We start from the raw sequence: 23,405 nt of genomic DNA, 5'->3' as shown, positions 1-23,405 counted from the left end.
AAACAAATATTACAATCTACTATCACCTACTATAACACTATCGTATGATTTATAAGTAATTTTTAAAGTCATGCTTTTACTATAATTTTTTTACATCGACATTTATATCAACTACAACTGCTACATAAGAAATCAATTTATGGTTCTTAGTAATTTCTTTAAAAAAATCTATAGTTAAATCATATTCAACCATTTAAAATTAAAGAGAAATTATAGAAAATGTTAAAATAAAAAATTAGATGGATTGATGTCAATATTGAATTTATTATTTAAGGTTTTAGATTAAATTTGAATATTACACCAAATGTCCAAACATAAATAATTACTCAGATATAAAAACAAATTTAAAATAATTGAACCACGTGATATTTTAGATGAAATATTTCTACATTTTACTATCATTGTATTATATATAAATGCATTACGAAGTAATATTGAATAAAGCTGTGTGAAATAAGAATATATCCAAAAAAAATTTGTTTTCGAATAATATAAAACTACTATTATAACATCATGTTGGTGTATTAGATTTTGAATCGTTTTCAAATAATAGGTAATAAATGTAATTTCTGCTAAAGAAATAATTTCGGTGTATTGTTACGTTTAGTTTTTACGCATTTCCGCCATTTTTTTTACCTTACTGAATTTTTTTAATTTAATTTTTTTTATTACTACTTGTTACATGATGCACTAAATTCTGCTGAACCGGAACATTTAAGCCCCACTCGTCTATCAGTTCCGGAAACATTGCCAATTATACGGAATGAAAGTGTTTCGTCTTAATTAAATCAGCCGCATAATTTTGGTGGGAAAAAGCAGGATCTCTGAAAGAAAACCGGTAACTTCCACTAATGCACAAACGTTGAAGTGATGGTGGTGTGTTGATTAAATGTTTAACTGACCGCAATCACAACGTTTTAAATCTTACATATAATTCATATATAGAACTATTTGCATATGCATTTACAGTGATACAATTTTTCTTTATTTACTAATCATAATCAAATGTCGGTCGATTTTTGTATAAGTGTAACCTACAACTATATTTATAATCAATAATAGATATACTAAAATTCGTACTTCAAAAAATGGCAAACAATAGAAAATTAATAAAACTGTTATTGGTTGTCAATATCGTATATATCTGTGTTGGTTTTACATCCACGAGGTCTCCTGGAGTACATCAAAGTAAGAATATATAAATATATTGTTAATCAACTACCATAGTATCTATAGTAAGAATAATTTACATCGAAGAAAAATGATCACCATGACGGGTAATTGTGTATTTATTACCTTACAATACCTATACACTTATTATTATATTATTTTTGAAATTATTTTATACATTATGTTTGTTGTTAAATAAAATAAGAAACAATTAAAAATTATATTTGTTAGTTTATAATTATCAAATGTTAACAGTTTATCAAATTAATGAAATATAATATAAGAAAATTGAATTGAACCAAATATATATTATTTATCATAATTATATCTAACCATATTATAAAAATAAATAATTCGAACTTCTTAAATAATATTATAAATTAAAAATTACGAAGTATATTTAAAACAACTAATAATATTGAAAAAATAAATAAATTGGAAATATATACCTACTAGTGAATGTTTACAATAATATTAATAGAAAACCTTAAAATATTATTTAAATGTTTAAGTATATGTGTTAACTTACAGAATACAAATTGTTTTTTAGAAATATATTATTATTATTTATTTTTTTAGTAAAAAAGATAGTACAATACGAGTACATATTCCTAATACAATAAACTGAGCAGAAAGAAGAGATGATTTTAACAAAAAATATTTTTTATTTTAAAATTAATATAAACATTAAATTATTTAGAAATTTGTTTGATTTACTATGTTTAAAACATTTATAATAATAAACGCTTCAAGGTGAAAGTTTAACACACGATTATTTTGAAATGATTAATCTTATCGTTATTTCTTAGGGTCATATTTTGAATAAATTAAATAATCGAAATTCTGCAAGCTTTCTTAAACCTACTTACTAAGCTAAGCCTAAAAAGCCTATTTGACCTTAATATAAGATTTTAAAATTGTATTACATACATTAAATACATTTAAATCATAACTTATCTTAAACTAATTTAATAAATTAATTATGAATTATAATAATTGTACTTTCATTAAACATGTTACATTATTATTATAATACATTTTTATTTTCAATTGGTATTTAAGTTAATATTTATATTCATCAATAATGAATTAAATTAATAAATATTCCTAATCTTTAAACATTTTTAAAATGTAAATAATATCACGATACTTGAAATGTATAATATAATCTTAAAACAATAAATATATCACAAATTATCAGTTATGTAGGAACATTGTTAAAAATTGATTATGAGAGTATGCATGTATTATTGAAATTAAAAATATTTGAAACAGTATGAGTAAACTACGATGAATTATATACAGAAATTAACTACATTAAAGGATTAATAGATTGCTTTATAGTTATTCACTTATTTATCGAATGTCATTTGATATACTTATCAGAGCACGTTATACTATCTGAAATGAATGTACTAAAAAAAAATATATATATATACATATATGTAAGTAAAATACGAATATATATGTATAAAAATACTATCCTATGATATATGAAGTATATTTTAATAAACGTTTTTATAAAAAGAAAGCTGCAACTAGTGAACTGTGAGTTTATTGTGACAGTTTTTTTAATAGACGAAATCAGGTCGTGACGGATAAATAAATTAAAGAATAATTACATAAAATCTTAGTTAAATGTATAAATAATGTACCGTGAATTAAATTATATGGTGGATATTGTTTAGTATATTTGTGCTAAAACACCAATTAAAAATAAGTTACTGTTTAGAAGTCAAATCATAAATAAAACAATTGACATAGGTTTAACGTAAATTATTAATACACTTAAAATTATTTTGGTCAATCGGTTTTATGGTACGGTACCTTGTTAATATATAATGTAAAAATAAGTTTTAAAGACTTGCAGACTTATAATACTATTTATAATTAATATAAATGTCTGATATTTAAATTAGATATAAAGGACATATGATAACTTAAGGAACAAGATATTATAAGGCGCTACGTATTATACAATTTAGTATTCATTCATGCATATGTTTATAAATACGTGATATATTAAAGGAATACAATAATTTAATTATTTTGATTGAAGTAATATAATACATCAAAAGTAAATTTGAAGATGGTAGTGTCAATGATACTTATTTTAACAGAGAAGTATTTAATTATATAGGTTTTCATTACTTTTCATTATTTTAATTAATATTATAGTATTATATATGAATATGTGCGTGTAACATAAATATTCACTAAAAGGAAATTATTATAAGTCATTACATAATTTACAATTCATTTTACAGTCATGTATACGTTATTGGCAAAGTATTGTACTTAGGAAATAAATACAATTTATAATAGCGACGGAAATGATTTTGATATTGATTAATTTAGAACTTAGAAGTAACAATATTTATATTTAAATATTTAAACTTCAACACTTTGTTGTTTGTGTTAAATTTAATTATGAGTTATTAATTTCTTATAACTATAAGAACTAAGTGATATATTAATAATAACAATATATTATAAATAAATGTAATTAATTCATAAATTAACATTGAATAACATCGTATTTCAATTTGTGTTCTATTACTATTATGACTTATTTACATGACCATATATACTTATTACATGACCAGAAATAAGGACATGTTGAATGGCATAATACTTTGCTTTTAACGTTGATTTTTTTTAATTTCTTATATGACCTCAACAAAATGTATCAAATTATATGTGAATGCAGTAGTTTTTAAATAACAAATATCAATATTTTATTAGAAAATACACTACATCAAAAACCTTTTTTTTATTATAAGAATTTTTTATTATTATATTTTATTATTTATTTATGATAAGTAAATTTTAATTGTATAAATAAAGCGCGAGCCTCAAATTGACCACCCTTGGATTATAATTATAATTATATTACATTCAATAAAAGTCATGCAATAATTTTGTATACATATTTTGAGCATGATAATATTCTGTTTGGTTGTATAAATTAAACAATTATAGCTATATTATGATTTATATTATGTTTATAATATAATTCTTATTATTAATTATACAAACATTTTTGTAGATTAGAAATATTTAATTTACTTTAAATATGTCTATGGAGGTTGAATAAACAACTATTTTTTTATTATTATTTTAAAGTTTTCCTGAAATTAAATGATTTATACTAGGTATGTAGATTTAAATTTTTAACATTTGTGTATCATATATCATTGATCAACTAATAAAGGTACTAGGTTTAAATTGGCAATATTAAATTTATAAATTTAAAAAAAAAATGTAATTTAATTAAATTTTAACAAATTTTCACATTACACAATACGCAGTATTTACAAAATAAATTATTCTACCATTATGAATAAAGTTAGGTAATTTAAAATGTCGTGGGGACGACCGTGTTGGAGTTTGTGTATGTTGAATGGGCATTTAGCCCGAAATGTTGTGAGCCGTTTGCTTTGTGTAGATGATAGAAGAAGTTTTCCAATAAGTCCTTGATATAGTTTTTAATTGTTGGAATTTTGAATATTTAATATTTCTGTATACAGTGCATCATTTTTAACATCATTTATGAAGATTTTAAGTTTATACGTAAAATTTTGAATTGTATGACTTGTATTTTATTTATGAGAATTGTAGCACATTTACCCTAGACTGGGATAGCATATAAAAATAGATGACGTATAATTTGTTTAAATAAAAGTAGTGAACACTTTTAGCTCAATGAAATTTGACAATTTATTTGTGGTTATAATATTTTTAAACGTTATTGTCTTTGATGTAATTTGGAGAATATGTGAGGATTCCACATGAGTTTTTTATCAAGTATTACTCCAAGCTTTTTGATATTATGTGAATATGCTAAATATTATCCATTGAGCTTTAGAGTATTATTGTTTTTTGGCTTGCGTAAAATGAAAAGAAGTGCTTTTCGATGGGTTGAGAATAATTTTCTAACTTTGTACCTATTTTTGGATTCCATCGAGATTTGATAGAATGTTTACTGTTACGTTTTCAAATAAAAAACTAGTGCGATATACCTCAATAATTTAATTAAGTTTATTTTTATATCATGTTTTTATATTTCGATGTGTATAAATTATCTAATTGAGTAAATGCTGCAACTTTCGAGGTAAAAAAATGTCTAGTTAATTATTTAAGTGAGATAAATAAACTACTTACATGGTTTATTTTACTAATAATTATGTAAATAATAAATATAATTATCTTATTTTGTGATATTCAGTGTACGATTACTTATCTTGTTCAATTATAGTTTATGTTTTTAATAAGTTTCGACGAAATTGAAATAGTTATTAAATAACATTTCAAGATTTAGTTAGGCATACCTAATTTATATTTAAGTATTAATATATTAAAAATAACTTTTAAAATTATATTCATCAATAAGATATTTATAATTTAATAATGTATTCGAGTTATTAATGCAGAATAAGTATACAAAAAAGTTAAACTAACATTATGGTTTTAATATTTTTAAATATATTTTTTACTATTTTTAATCGAATGTATTAAAACATGTATGTTACTGATAGCTAAAAAACCGGTAAATAAAGTAGAAGAAGTTCAATCAGTTGAAGCTGCAGAAGTTCCGGAAGTACCAGAAGTTGGGGAAAATAACGACGAAGTAAATGACGCACCGGATAGTGGAAGATTAAACATGAAAAGACGACCTAATGGCTGTCCATATTGTGATTCTAGTGTGTACAGCTACTGCTCTGATAAATTGCTACATGACGCATGCTGCTGTTTAGATCCACAAGGTAAGTTTACAAAAAAAAAAAAAAATTAAGATTTTAATGAAATACCTACTCTTTTCATGAAATACATTCTATGTGAGAATCAAGTGAAAGTTTAGAACACATATTCAATTCCAGCCAAATGGCATGTGAAAATTTTAAATTAATAGGTATTTTAACGTTATGTTTGCCGTCTAATCACATCTTTTCAAGGTTTTGAAATTATGTTAATTTATTTTTAGTAGTCGACATTTAAAATACCACAGTGACAGTTTATTTGAACATTTAATATATTAAAAATAAGTCGTTTGAAATGCTCAATATGTAATATAATAAATAATATTATTAATTTAATACTGTATTTAAATCTATGAACAATATTATTTGATTAATCCTTTTTGGTTTTGAAACAAAAATACAGTTATTGGGTATTGGTGAAAATAAATTTATAAAGTAATGATGTTTTTATAATTTGCTCATAGTAAATTTATTTTAATTTATATTATTAATTTTTCTTGTTGAAAACTATATGTTTAGGTAGGTTAAAGAGTTAATCACTAAGAATTTTTATCGGTTTAAATAGTTTTGATAATTCTTATAAATATATTACAAATTAATATTTTATATAAAATACCTTCTTATGTATTTGATATACAAATTTATCACAGTATATATGTACGAATAAATACATATATTTTATAATAATATTAAGTAGATTAGAAATTTAATTGTTTAATGTTGCATCGGATAAAATGCATTTAAAACACATACATTTCGAAAGAAAATAACCTTATCTGTATTTAATATTTTACACATATTTTTACGAGATTAAATAAAATCTACTTAGATTTTAAAATAAGAACATTCAGTACAAATAGTACAATGTACAGTTCAAAAATCATTTGAATTATTTAACTAAACTTTTTAAAGTTTTAAGTTAGCTATTTATTTATAATACAGGAAGGTTAAAAAATCTATTAATAAAAAATATTATCAAGGGACATGGATCGTTTTAATTGATTGCTTAAATGTCAACTCACTAAATATAGAATAGATATTTTATGAAGTGTAAGTAATACAAACTAATTATGCCGTTATTCTACTGCTGAATCGATACATTTTGAAAAAAGACATTTCATAATTTTAACATAATTATATACGTACATATATTTTCTGTAGGTACACTAATATAAATTTAGAATTTACATAATACATGCTTATAAAAAGGTGAAGTTAAATATTATTGGTATAGGTATGTTTATAAAACGTTGTGTAAGGTTTAAATAATATTACTCTACTGTATTCAAAAACTCATCTTCTTAATCTTAGTATCAATCTACAATGTAACATATTTACGACAAATATATTCAAATGTATACAATTTTTCAAAATAAATTGTATAGAAGGAATATTTATTTTAAAAGTAAAGTATTTTGATATTATAGTTATATCAAAACGCACAAATATGTGATCAACTTTAATCATTTTTCTTTTTTCAATTCTTACTGAGTATTCAGTTCAGTAAGTGAAGAGTATAATATTTGTTTTCGCAAATAATAATGTACATGAAAAATTGATGGTATTTTCTGAAATTTAAAATAAAATCAAGCATATATTACAAATGTATGACCAAATTTTTTGTAGATTTCTATCAAAACTGTCATGTTAATAACTCGTGGTAATGACCGTGCAACAAACATTAAATCGAAAAATCAACAGGAAATCGAAAAAGTGGAGTTATTTCGCAGTGGGTTTAGAGTAGCGAACGTTGAACGCTTGGGGATATTTCATTACGATGCAAAATCGAAATGTATTGGAACGACGATAGAGGAAAATGAGAAATGGAAAGGTGCAGTCCTACAATGGTTTATGTATACACATAATATATACGTGTGGGTGTGTGTAATCTCGTCCGACCTTGAAATGTTATCGTCGGGGTTTTCGTGTCTCGGTCGAAAATTTTTTTTTTTTCCACACGGGTTTTCGAGTGCGTGTACAATAGAACTCGAGTGCTCGCGCAACAATAACAATAATAATAATAATAGTATCAACGTTAGTATAAGCTCGTCGCGCCACCAAACATTATCGTACGTATCGTACGGAGTTGAGGCGTTCGCTCGACCGCAGACGACGTCGACGACGACGACGACGACGACGACAACAACACCCGTGAGGCACGACGCGCGACGGACATATTATTCGGGTGCGTGCACGCGCGCACACCCGTAGCATACGTGCACCGCGCGTCGAAGTTGCACCAGACAGTACACAGCCGCCTTCCGCGTCGTCGCCCCGCGGCGGTGTCGGTGTCGGCGGCGGCGAACAGAAGTTTTGGGTGCGAGCCGGGGTCAAGGTTACGAGAACACCGCCACTGCGCCACCCACCCTTGGCGGACACGTGTCGGCCCGGAATACCGTCGTAGGGTTCGAGCGTCCCGACGTCGGAGTTCGCGGTCGTTGTCGTCGCCGACGCACGTGTCTGTTACCGACGGCGGCGCGGCGTTCTCGTGGAGGAGACGGACGTCGGTTTTTACCAGGAAAAAAAATAATAATCGTAAAAAAAAAAAATATAAAAAAAATAACAACCCGTTCGTTTCCCCTACCCCCGTCACTACTGCCGTCTCATAGCTCCGTCCCCATTGATTCGTTTACAAATTGTATGCGTATACGTTATACATACGCATATATATAAATGTCAACTTGGTCGGTTATATTATTAGCGTTTTATAATTGTATAGCATCAATTAATATTATTTATAGCACCAACGCCAACGGGAACAATTGACCGGGCGAATAATTATTTTCTTGCGTTAAAATAAGAGCTCCGCGAGTTACCGCTCTTCACCGACGACCGTTTAATCATTTCTAATATTCGCTCCCATTACTGGGAACGCTGTTTATTGTTTTTTTACCGAGAACTCCGTCCACACGGTCACCAACGCATGTTACATTGCGAACGTGACTTTTTTTTTCTCTTCTCGTCATGCGTTCGACGGTTTTAACGGTTTTCGTCGACGAACCCGTTCGTTTATTTATTATTCTTTAATAGGCTGGGTTCACATGGAGTACGCGCGTACACGCGCGTTATACAACCGCGCTTACTTAGATATACATATTTCTTATAAATCGTTCGCATTGCACGCGTACACGCGCGTTGATCGCGATAAATACCCAAGATTCTTTACCGCACGTAGACACGCATGACGCCGCAATGTGAAATACTGTTACGCGCGTTTCACCGCAGTTAGTCGCTTTTCATGATATCATTTTATTATCAGCCAGGTTATCTTTTCGCACGTCCATGTGCAACGATCGTAAATGTTAAGCGCGCGTCGCGCGATAAACTGACGCGCGTGTACCTAGCCATATACATTTAGAACGCCGTATTTTACAATTGTAATATTGTACAATATTGTACAAAATACTTTTTACACTCCGAATCCCGCGTTTCTCAATCGAAAAATACCATACCGGACAAAGTTTATAAAATAATGCACAAATGTTGGTGGCAGTTGTGTAGTACGTACAGATTAGTATACTATACGCTACTAATTATTGCTTCTAAACCTATACTAGGACAATGATAAGTTCTCACATCGTCGTTTTTAAATATGAGTATTACGAAAAGGGGAAAACCTTATGGTTCGATTACAAATATATATTATCGATTTAGGCCTTCGGTCCATTCACGGTCGTAAAAACGCGTTAACAAAAAATTTCGTAGCAACTGCAGTAAAATATATGAAATACTGAAATGCATAACGTTATGGGTTGTATGCAACGTACTTTCGGTGTATATATATATGTGCCAGCGTGTGTGTATCACATATTCACACACATATGGCAGTGTATAGGTACACACGTGGTCACATTATGTATATAGGTCGAAAACCTTTTTACGTAAGTCATAAATATAATTCATCTGCGGCCGTACACCACATGGTAAATAAAAAATGTAGGTACCTCATCTTTCGGTGTGTTCGTTATGAAAAAAGTATACGTTTCAAGAACAACCGTTATCGATGTACCATGCACCGCTTATTCTTTGGAACGTCATTGCCAAATATAGCAGTATAGTTTTATAGCCGTATTGTTCTTGGTGAATAATACTTTAATATACGTATATACGCATACACAATACGAGTCTGCGGTGCACAACCCGTTTTCTTGCACCGTTTGTGCATTCAGTTATATGTACCTTACGGTTCCGCAACCACCACTAACTCGCTTGCGATGCACGTACGGTGGTCCGGGCGTATACCGAATGCACACTGTACAACGCTAATGGTATTCCGGTAGGTTACGTGCGCCGCCGCCTCCGCCTCCGCCTCCGCCTGTACACTGCACCGGACGATTATGTTTGGCGCTTCGTACGATATTATAGCGAAACGTGTACTAGAGTATAATAATAATAATAATAAAGAAGTGGTGCTACAGAAGAATACGTAGAAGATGAGTTGCACCGGAATCGGATCATTAACGAAGAAATGTTATAGAAAATAATTCGAAACAAAGATTGATAAACGGGAAAGCATTGAAAGGATGTAAAACGAATACACATGGCTGGGTTAAGACTTTTATTTCAATGGGTTATACGAGTATAGAAAGAAGCTACTATTATATTAGACACATAAAACAAATTATAAATCTGAATTACAATACATACTAAGAAAAGGAGAAAAAGGGGCCATAATACCGAAGTATGGAATATTTCCGGAAATCAATCTTTGGATTGAAAACTATGCAGCAGAAGAAGAAAAAAAAATGCGTCGTAGCCGCCGATCGTCTCACAGATAATAATATTATTATATAACATTTACACACATGCACTACACGCGCAGACATGTTATTTGAGCGTACGTGATTTTTCTTCGTCGCGAGTACTCGAACTTGCTAATCTGTCTGTGGTGGCGCAAGATAGAGAAGTGTCGATCGCAGAAGCCTTACACCGACACATTTTTATTATATTTTTTTATAACTCTGTTTAAAATCACTTGTACGATTAGTTCATAGTTTATGCGATATACGGGACAAATAAATCAGGTGCGACAGTCGTTTACCCTCGTATAATTGTACGCTGTTCGTAGTTATGTTATCTACCCATTGACGATAATCTTCGAAAAAAAGAAACAGTTTATCAAAACTATACTCATTCGGCTATAAGTTAAGTTGACGCGATAAATATACAATTAATCGTTGTTGTTGCACTGATCACATGAACCAAATTTTGATGTACCATAGTAGTAATAATTAATATATTTTTTATGGTATACCATATTAGAATAATGGAAATAGATGCTTTTGATATCCTGGTTTGAAATTATAATATAATAAAAAAACATTTATTTGCTAATGATACTTTTTAATAACTATTTGAAATTGTATAAATGCTAGTTAATGTTATACACGTAGTAAACCTGTCGAATAGGCTAACTTTTTTGAAAGACGAAAACCAAATTCAAATTATAATTTCGGTGAAATAGTGTCAAAAGGTATCTGAATGCTTACCAGTTTTTGTATCTGTATTATTTTTACATTAATTAGATATATTTTTCAAATATATCTCATACTAATAATTTTTTGAATTGTTGAGGTTTTATACTATAGACTTTGACGCTGATTGTTTCGATTTCATCTTCCAAGTTTGCGTATATATGGAGCATTTATTATTGAGAAAATCGTCTCTGTGTCTAATGTAAACAAAATGTGCTAATTTGACTATAAATAGGTCATTTTATTACATATAATATATGTATTGTGCACAGTGTGGTAGTCATTTGAAGGATAAGGTTTCTAACCGCCCTTCTCGATAAAATAAAAATTAGTTCATATGTACATTTGTTCATTATGTAGTATTAAAATTCGTTTTATTTAATTTTTATTCTACTTAAATTTACATATTTTAGTTCTGAAACGTAATAATAATAATAATAATTATACGATACACAGTCAAAATAGACCGATTTAAAGATGTACTATGTTATCGTTTTTGTTAATCGAAGAAAAATATTTTTAAGAATAGGCAATAGACTAAAAATAACAATATTGTTTCGCAGTGTTTATATTATTACATTACACTGCATGTATGTCGATAAAATCTGGTAAAATATTATACTGGAAGATACACAAATTATAGGATACAGTGGGAGAAAAACAAATAAACACAATATTCTATATACCTATCTACAGAAAAATCGTAATAAATTTAATATATACCATCATCACACATTCTTGCTCTGTCTACTGTAAAGAATATTTTGCTTGTTATTGTGTTTTCATTTTCAATATGGATAACAAAAGTAAATCAACAAGTATAATGTTACATTTTTTTTTTTTAAAAAAAAAGTATATAAGTATTTTTCTTCTACTAAATGGTCACGTGAGGTAAATTAATAGTAAATGAGTAACAAACAGAGGGATTACATTTTTAGTCAACAATTTTTTAATAAACTTTGAATACGCATTAGACACACAAATGCATCAATTTAGAATAGAAATAATTCAATTAACGGGGAAAATATTCTCTCGCAAAGGAAGTATTGTGATGGAAAGTAGATTTATTTTTCGAGTGTGTTTATGCGAAAACTAGATGAACACAGATTTATCAACAGATGAAATAATTAATTGATTTGCCAAAAATTCAAGGAAAATAAGATTAGTGTAATATTTATTGTAATTATTATTTTTACTATCATAGAAAATTCTGTTGCATTTATTCAATAAATCCCTTGATACATTTTTGGCTACATAACTGAGTGTGCACGTGTTCGTTGAATTTGTTGGTACGATAGTGGTAGGCACGTTAAGACATTTACTCTGAACAATACCTGAAGCAATGCGATTCAGTTCGAACTTTATTCGCGGCTATTAGATAATACTTGCCGATTTATTTAATTTAATTTCAATCAATAGTTATAATACGTACACATACCGACATATTCACATACGTATGTGGTATTACGTTTTCGTGTCAACTTAACGGCTACTTTGGTATGCTATTACTTTAGCTGTATGGGGTTTGAACTCAAAAAATGTATTACTTAACGAATTGGAATAATCCGGTTTTAAATATTATAACGACCAACTATAGTCCTGAACGTGTTTAAAACGACGATCGAAAACTGTAGAGCATAGGAGTCTTATGATACGGACTAATAAAAATAAGTTATTTTCTACCCATACCGGATTACAGTTCCTATATATTTGTAAATTAAAGAACCAAAGTAAATTTGTATATGGTTTACTTTGTTTTACTTTATATATAAAATAATAAAAACAATAACAAAGGAAATTCATTAAACTAAGACAATTACATATAATATAAAGAAGTGGTTCTCAATGTTTTTTTGTATTACGACACTATCACATTAGATACATTAAAATGGCGATACGTTTGAAACAATTAATGTATTTTAAAATTTAAGAATTACAAACTTTTGTAAATTAAAAATTTATATGTTGATATTTTATTTAAAAACATTTTTTATTGACTTATTTGAAATTTAACAGATCAAATAAAGTAATATAAGAAACAGTATCAGTTCATTAAGATCAGTGCCTGGTTAAGTCTTCGTTTTGTGGGTGAATGGTTGACAAACTTACGCGTAATTTACTCTTAATATCTTTTTTTAATTTTTGTTATTTCTAATATCGAAAATGCTGATTCACACATTTATGATGTCGAAAGAAAGAGAAACTCAGAGAAAAAAACTATAGCTATAAATTAATTGAAGAATCAATAATAAAACAATTTATGAAATTATCAATGACAATTGTAATGTAAATAAGACGTTTTAAATTTACATAAGATATTATATATTAAAAACTATAGTTCAATAACCGTTAAAGTGCCTAGAGATAAATAGTTTTGGTACATTGACTAGGTTAGTTACAAAATTACGTAATTTCACTTTCGACACGTGTCAATGCCAAATTAGACAATCAAGGTGACTTTAGTCCTTTATAACTGTCAAAAATGAAATTAGTATTAATTTAGCATTTTTATTGTTATAAACGTTTCCTCTTATATCTTACTGTGAAATATTTTATTATTTTCCATAAATTATGTTTTGTTTTCAATGTTAAAAAAAAGTAAATAAATATCTTTTAGTCATTAAAGTAATTTTTAAAAATTAATTCCTCTTTAGATAATCTTAAATTACTTTGTTTCATGTATAACATACAGGTAGACATTATTTCTCAACTTTATGATACCTAATTGGTTTTTTATGCTGAATCAAACATTAAAAAAAAAAAATAAACGATTTTATGATTTTTAACCAGTAAAAGGAAATACAGAAAGAGTCTTAAATGCTATATTAAAAACTTTACAACTATATGTATTACACAGATCTTATGTTTCTTCGATTTTTTCATATCAGTAATACTTTAATGGAATTATTTTAAATACAATTATAGGTATATACAATTTATGATATTTAATTGCATTATTAATTTTGTATTATTTTTTACAGATACAGATTTACCAAATGAATGCCAATTCGCAGATTGTAGTTTTCTTCATTCCAACACTTGCCGAGAACACCGCCTTATTACTGCCTGTTGTTGTAATCAGTTCCTTGCACATAAAAAGTAAACTAAATATTATTTCTACAAGCATTGTTAAATTTTGAATTCTTTAATAAATAATGATTTTACATAAATATTTTAATTTTAGCTTAACTAATAACGTAAAAAAGTTTTTTGTAGTAAAACAGATAAAAATAAGAAAAAAAAAAAATGTTGAAAACTAAGTTTAGATTATGTATTTAGTTATTGTTATTATTTTTATAAAAATTTACTTTTGAACATTTCATTGGTGTAATTGTTTATTTGTATAGTTTATAACTGACATACCATCCAAATTATTAATAGAAGTGCACATTTAAAATTGTTGAATTATTATAAATATTTTTAAAATTTATTTAAAACATTTAAGTAAGAGTATGGATTGTTTTATGGTTATATCTTAATTTATACAATTCAATATTAATTTTTTTTTAGTTTTTGAAATTTAATTAAATTTATTTTTAGTCAACACTTTAAATTTTAAAATTGTATATTAAATAAATTATCGATTACGACTTAAATTAACTTACTTTTACTTATGTATTCTGTATTCAGATATATTCAATTGTTATATGATATTGAATTTTAAAAGTGTTTAGAAGAATTATATTTACATAATTTAAAAACAAATTTAGAATACAATGAACTGTAATCTCTATTTTTAAGTAATAATAATGGTTATAAGTTGTTTATAAATTAAAAAAGAATCATTTAATTTGGGTAAAATAATAAGTAAGTAATCTTTAATTTATTGAAAAAGCTGCATACATCTATTTCTGTTTATTTAAGATTTATTATGTTCATTGTAAAAATAATGAAATAGTATGTATATATTTAGTATAGAATAGTAATACATAATAATATGTATAGGAAATGCTACCCTTATATGTACTTAATAGGAATAAACAAATGGTTAACAATATTATAATAATACGTAAGAAATAATTTAATTTTTATTAAAATTTATAATACTTTAACTACATTTTCTTATAATAATATTTAAATATTTAGTTATACATTATACTACATATATTATCGAATTATTGTTTATGTGTTATATTTTATTTTAGTATAGTACTAATAATCATCGTAATATTATTGGCGTAACTTTGACATAGAATATTAGTACCTTTTGAGGCTTTGAAAATAAGCTTGATTCTAATTTTAATCAATCTTAAGTTCCCAACATATCCCAAGATCTAAATCTTAAATGTAGATGTGTCAATGTTTTTAATAGATTAAATAATAATTATATCATATTATATACAAATAATATTTTGTAGAACACTTAATAATTTTTATACGATATTTTTTTTTATATAATAAATTATAGATTAATTTTTTTTTAAATATTTTAGTTAAAATATTCCAAATATTGTGTATTTGTTATAATATATTAACCATAATTTAACTACGAGTAATATATAGGTATACTGTCTTAATAACCGTTCAATTATTTTTACGTTTTATAACAAATATTTGTTGTTAAAAGCATTAAGTTTGGAGTATTATACAGATAAGCGATGTTGTAGACAAATTTGGTGACCGGTTTTACGTCGTCAAATTCTTTGGATCACGGACGATAAATGCCGTCAAATAAGGATTACCTATTTTAATATTGCTAGGATGGTATGACGGGAGGTGGTGGTGTAATAACATTTACAATTAATTATAATCTTATTTATACTCGTATATCAATACTTATTAAAAAAAAAAAGTGGATTAAGCTCCCAAGTTGAGTAAGATAAGGGAACGATTGAATGATTTTGATACACTAATCTTTTAAACTTGAAATCAATGAGCTTATGCTCGTGAAAAAATGATACTGAGTGATGAAGGCTGGATGGTTCAGTACATACAAAGATGGTTAATATAACGGTAGAACCAAATTTCTTAATAAGTTAGATTGAACTTTTAATGTTCTAATATTTTATTTCATTATATTATATATTACTATTATTATATTATTATAATATATTATATTATATTTTATTTTATTATATAATATTATATTTATATATATTTTTATAATTTTTTATAATATATTTTTGTCCGAATTTTCAAATTTAAAATTTGGGAAAAATCGATAGTTATAAGTACCTACCAACATTTAAAATTTCTTTTAACTATTTTGAAAATTTTGAAAATTTTTAAATGCTAATATAAGTACTTAGTAAATGTGTTGAGTCACTAAGTTTTATATTTATAGAATAATAACTAAATAAGTAATATCATATAATCAAAAATCGTTTCAAAAATCAATTTGGAATACTTACAAATATTTTTTGCGATATTCCTGTCAAGTTTTTTTTTTCGTACAAATATTTATATAAAATATTTAACTACAAAAATGTAATGGATTTTCGTAATTTTTGTCGTTTTGTCAGTATGTAATACTTAAACGTACATAAAAAATTGTTAATTTGTTAATTTTTTTTTTATAAAATTACAACTAAGAGGAACTTTGTATTATATTTTCTAGATTTCTTGTCAATATTTTATGAAAGAAAGTTAATAATATAAAAAATGTTCATGTATTTTAAGTAGCTCAAAAAAGTTGAAGTCTTTGATAGTTATTCCACATAAACTTACATCTATAACCTAGAGTGATATATTTAGTAAAAAGTATATATTCAAAATGAATTTTTTTTTAGTTTTGATAAAAAAGATTATTCGATTTTTTCAATAACCGGTGTGTCGTAAATATTACCATATTTTTATAACTTTTAGTTAGTTTTTTGCAATCATTAAAATATATGTTGAGATATTCGTAAAATGACTTCCTCGGTACACCATATATACACAATTTTCTATCAGAAACTCCTATGGGTTTGACATAAGAGCAATACTTCTGGTCGAAATTGTATATACAGAAACATAAAACACATGCATCATGATAAAATCAAATAATTTACTTGGTACGTAAAAAAAAACCTGGAAACTTTTGTAAATATTTGCTGTGGCAAATAATCGAGAAAATCTCCGAATTTTAAGTTTTACCAATTTTCAAAAAATTATAGATTAGAAACATGGAAAATTAATTCGGATACTAACTTTCCTTTAACAATAACATACACAAATAAATGTGTGTAACTTTTATAACCCTCACAGTTACGAAACAGCGTGAACTAAACAATTGAAGATCCATGAATAAAACTTTCTTTGAATTATCAAAGCATCAGGTACTTTCTTAAAAGGACGTAATTAAAAATATTGAACTTAATATATATGTAATAGATGCCATTTTCGTTGATTATAACTTATAATTTATAAGCCATAAACAAAAATAAGCACAAAATATCATTCAAAGAAAGGGAATTCCCGAATCCGTCACAGAATAAGTAATGAAAAATTCCGTGCTCTTTTCATTCGGTCTGAATTTATAGTTGCGTTAAAAATATGAAATGGTTCAAATATTTACAAAATATATTTTATTATTTACTGTGAAATTTTTCTGCCCCCTAAAAAGTGCCATCCGGATCGGGCCCCCCTGCCCACCCATCGCTATGTCACTGATATATATACAATTTAAACTTAAATAAATCTAATATCCTTCAAAATATTATCCTTCTGCACAGACTCATTTACCCCTACTGTCAGAACTCATGGAAACATCTTTATTATCCTTCTATTAATATGGCCCTGAGATTTTCTATTGCATACATTTTAATGTCTTAAATCGTTGCAAAACGTTAACCTTTAAGTCCAAGTTTTAGTGCCGGAAATAGCCAGATGTAACATTGTGCAATATTTGGTTAATACGGGGGTTATGAAATGATGGATATTTTTTTTTCATCAGCTTAAAATTATTAAACTGCAAATAATAAGTGACTCGGTGCATTGTTGTGATGCAAAACCATTTTAACCATTTTTCTATTTTTCTGGTATTTTTTGAAAAATCGAATCTCTTAAACGTTTTAAATTTCATTCTAAAAACTAGGGTTAACTATTTGTTCATTCAGTACAAATTCTCAATTAACTAAAATTTGACCAAGTTAAAACAAATTCTAATGTTAACCCATTGTTCAAATTATGACATTTTGAAAAAATGCATATTTTCTGCTGTTTCATATGCACATTTTTACAGAAAATATATAAATAATAATTTATCTATGTGCAAGTTTTTATGCCAAATAGAATCTTTATTTATTTTTTTAATATATGCTGTTAGATATTTATCTTATTTATTTTATATTCAACTAATTATATGTATCTTAATTGATCACAACGATAATAGTTGTCCTACGTCAGAAATGTGATTAATATATTATGTGTTCATTAAATAAATTAAATTGTAATTTAATCAGGTAAATATAATAACATTAATAAATATAGTTTAAAAATTATTGTTTTTTTGGTGTACAAATGGTTTTGAAAAGAATTATGTTTTTTTTTTCAAATTGATTACATTCAAAATATTGTTTCGACATTAAAGTGATAGATCGAAATACGCTTTATTTCTATTTATTTTACAACCGTTAACATAAGACAGAGCTGTATAAAAAAAAATCCATACATATAACTTACTTCATGATGGCTAATAATAATACAAACGAAAATACACAAACAATATAGTAGATATCGTTGATAAGTTAAACATAGATGTACACTAAAAAAAAAAAAAAATAAAAATATTGATAAAATTAAACATACAGTGGCTACATACAATGCCCCGAAAATACCGGGGTTGATAGAAATCTCGAAATAGAATAACACATAGATAACGGTATAGCATGTATAGTGTTAAGGTGGAACGTTTTGTATATATACAATAGGTATTATATTATAACATATTGGTACTTTGTGCGCGATGCCGCATAGTTAACTTACAAAAGTTCCCGTTATTATACGTAAATTCATAATTCAATACATTGTACAAGTATTTCTTAGTTTTCTTAAAATCATTTTTGGATATGCTAATAATCTATTATGTTCTTAGACATAATATGTTAATAATGTAAAACGTATACTTGTCTATCTCAGTCGAGCTTGCATTTAAATAATAAGAATGGTATGGAAGTGGGAAAAATTATCCTTAAAACTGCAGTCATTTTATTATTTGTTTTATTAATATCCACGCAAACTAATAATAACAATTTTTATTTATAAACCATATTATTTTATATGATGACGTCCACATTATACTATCTCTAAACTAAAAAAGGGAGTAATGGTAAGAAATATTTCATTTTAAATCATGCACAGACAATGCTTACTTCGATAATAATCAATCAAATTATATTATTTTGACGACGAATGAATTGCCGTTGTGTAGTTTATTTTTATATTTTTAATGTTACATTGATGTTTATCTTTCTGAAGACAGTAAAACTAAATATTTAAATTTGTAAATAATAGGAACATGAATTATTGAAATCGTTGAAAATTGCCGAGTGCATTTACATATGTGACTTTACTACGATAAAAAAGTATGATAATATATTGTATTTTAGATTCGGAACTATCAGTTTTGAACAAGTGTGTTTTTCTTAATTGTTTTGAGAGTATTTCAGTGCATTATTCAAACGGAAGCAATTTAAATAATGCGAGTCCTCTGTATATTTATTTTATGAAAACTATTTATCGAAGTTGTAATGTAAAATGAAATGACATGGAAATTGAATATTACAGATACAAATTAATTTAAAAATGGTGATTTTATATTTTACTCTGAATAGTTTTCAGAAATTCTAAACATAATAACTTTTAAATAATTAAAAAAAAAAAAAAAAAAACAATACTTATTATGATATATAATACAATTATATTTGTTTTTGAATACGTACATAATACTCAGTATTATAATCATATTCTAGAGCAGTTCTCATCATACTTACATTAAATCTCAGCATTTTTTGCATTGTTAAAGTAGCAATCGTAATAGTAAAAATATAATGTTATTAAAAAAATCGATTTAACTAAAGAAAAAATGTGATAGGTAAAAATTACGTATCTCAAGTATATCAGCGTTTTTTTTATATCAGTGTTACTGATTGATAATGTGCAAATAATTTGTGAAGTTTTTTTTTTTACAAATGTCTACAATGTCTAATATAATCTATGTAGATAGTATGTACAAGAAGTATTTGGTATGTGAAAATATATAATTTTTACATTAATGTTAGTCAAAATTAGTTTATAAAATAATAAAAAAAAAGTAATTTTTTTTTTTTATGTTTTATGAAATATTAATATATGATTCAAAATATGTTTTAATGAAAAAAAAATTAAAAAAAAAATTATTAATCTTTATAAGTCAAAAAGCAAAAATACTAAGTTACTATCAAATAAATAATGGTAACTCTCCGAAGAAAAAAAAGTTTTATTTGATATGATTTTAAAATTATAGTGAAATATATTAAATAAATAATATCGTATATGTTTGCTTTTCAATTTTATAAAATATAATATTAAACCATTGTTATATCTTATTTATTGGTGCAAGTGTTTTTGAAAATATTTTGAATATAAAATAATTCACAATAGTAAATTAAAACGATTTTTAAACTATAAATTTCGCAAACAATTTGATGCATAAGTAATTAAAAAATGTATCAAAGTGCCATAATGTATTTTTAAATAAACAAATATTGACTTTGATACTGAGTATTAAATATATAATTTTTTTTCCATGGATAGTAAAAGTTACTTTTACCCTTTTTATTTTTATATATGTCTCAAAAAATATTAATAATTAGAAGTTTTCTAAAATAAAGCTAGTTATTATATCAATAAAAAATAATTTTAAAATTTAATGATTAAAGATTAATTTAATTACAATTTGTACTAGTAAATGAATTTTTAGTTTATGTATCGGTTTTATAACATTATATAGTTTATTTTTACTTTCACTTGATATGACATAAACCAGTGGTTCTTAACCGAGGTGACATGTCACCTAAGGTTGACATGAACACAATATAGGGATAACACGAAATCTCCAAGGGAAAAGGAAAAAAATAAAAAAAAACAATTATTTTTAATAAAATTATATTATTGCCAGAATTGTCAAGTAAATAGCATATCTTTAAGTTTGTATCTTTATATTATTTAGATCAGATAAATACGTGCAGTATTTTGATTTTCGAAATTGCTTCATTATCGATTATTTTACTGATTTAACCGGGGTCGTTAGTCAGTTATTTTGCAGTCGCTAAATATGTAGTGTTATAGCTCTACAACTCGAGAAAACAATATGAAACTCGATCTTTCCACCATCAGCCTTCGACTTGCTCAACTTTGTAAAAACCACCAGGGCCCAATCAGTTTTCATACAATTCACTTTTTCTTTTTTAACATTTTCAAATTAAAACTTTTAATTGTCAATGTTTATTGAACTCTGCAACTCAAATAACTTGTAGGTATACTTATTATTTTTCTGTGTTCTGTATTTCTTTTTTTTTTTATATTTCAAGAATTATTCTAAAATACTCAGTTAAAATTATTTATTAATTTGATGTTAGGGTGACGTGGTGTTTTATTCTAGTAGCTAAAGGTAACATGAATGAGAGAAGAATGAGAATCACTGGCATAAACAATGAATAGCAGCTTTGGTTTTGTTGTTGTTATTATTGTTCGTAATATTTTAGTGAATATAATTCTAATATAAATAATTCTGGTTGATTTATTTTCAAAATTGTATGGCTTAAGTATCAATAACATAAAAACAGTGGTTAACATCAAAGAATCTAGAAAGATAATTTACAATTGTAACAAAATATAAGAAATGCATAGGTTGTTCAAAATTAAAACAAAAACAAGATTGTAATACAAAACATTCAAAAATAGTTCGGATTCCGTTCAAAGTTATTTTTTGCTGCATACAGTTGTAATAATGTAAATGTAGTTTTTTTTATAAATTAATGTAACAAATTTACGAAAAACACTGATGAATAAATATAATAACGACCTATGTCAAACTACCATTCAAAACATAGCATTTATACGACCGAAGCGCTATAAAAAATATTTGAAAAATCTGTTTTTAATGATATTTTAAAGAGTAAAATACCTTTTGGGTTTCTTTTTGTTTACATAGTTACATCGCATTATGTCATTATAATAATATGTTTATAACTATTGAACATTTTTACAGAATTTAGTGAACATTTCATCGAACAACGCTATTCTAAGCGAAAACGATTTCAGAATCTAAAGGATTACAGATTTGATATGTATTAATAAGCGATAAGTTTCTACGCAGCCGAACTATAACGGCGGTAAACACGCTATCTTTCGAATTTCAAAACGCGCGTGATTTTCCTGTGACATATTGACGTTTGCTACGCAAACACTATTTTTGGAAAAATCGCGTCAGCCATTTGTGGTTCATGATTTATTAATCTCTATTCCAGACGATCCGGGCGGTGGCTTTTAACACCCAACTTAGATAATGTGCACCGTGTGCACGTAAATACGCTATAGCACACGTAACGCCAACTGCGGCGATCGGACGTGATCACACCGATCGTATACAACGCCCCGTTAACGTCCACCCGAACGCGAGCGCCGAAGTTCGCGACACCCTGCGAGTGTTGAACAACGCATTTCGGCGGGCACGCGCGAAGACCGCGACGGAACGCGCGCTCGCGCGTCCAAACGTCCTCGGTATCGGCAACAGCGTCGGTTAATGGACACGCGAACGGTTCGCGACTGCACCGGGAACCGTTTCGCGCGCGCGACCGAAACGGACGAAGGTTGCGCGGTACGGGCACGTGAGACGTATCGTGGGCTTTTATCGCACCATAACCTATGTCCCGTCACTCGTCCGTCACGCGACGCCGTAGGACGGTACGAAATTCCGTATCGTCGTATTGAGGCAGGTACCTCTACGAACACGTATAGCATGACATGACACGCGTTTGTGTGAAAATGCGGTAAACACCGCGGCGTCGACGGCGGCAGAGGCATCGGGGGGGGGGGGGGG

At 26.9% G+C, this 23,405-nt stretch overlaps 1 protein-coding gene across 1 annotated transcript; it reads left to right on the top strand.

The window, feature by feature from the left end:
• Positions 1-841: 841 nt before the first annotated feature.
• On the top strand, positions 842-14,661 carry LOC112681874 (the record flags this gene model as incomplete). The annotated part of the gene is given in 3 exon segments (XM_025552208.1): positions 842-1,188; positions 5,709-5,936; positions 14,386-14,661. Coding segments are annotated over 3 exon segments (450 nt in total). The 5' UTR covers positions 842-1,088.
• Between the last annotated feature and the right edge of the window lie 8,744 nt (positions 14,662-23,405).

Source organism: Sipha flava, unplaced genomic scaffold, assembly GCF_003268045.1.
Source record: "Sipha flava isolate LNK unplaced genomic scaffold, YSA_version1 198_pilon_pilon, whole genome shotgun sequence".
Classification (NCBI taxonomy): domain Eukaryota; kingdom Metazoa; phylum Arthropoda; class Insecta; order Hemiptera; family Aphididae; genus Sipha; species Sipha flava.
This window is presented reverse-complemented; position numbering and strand designations above follow the sequence as displayed.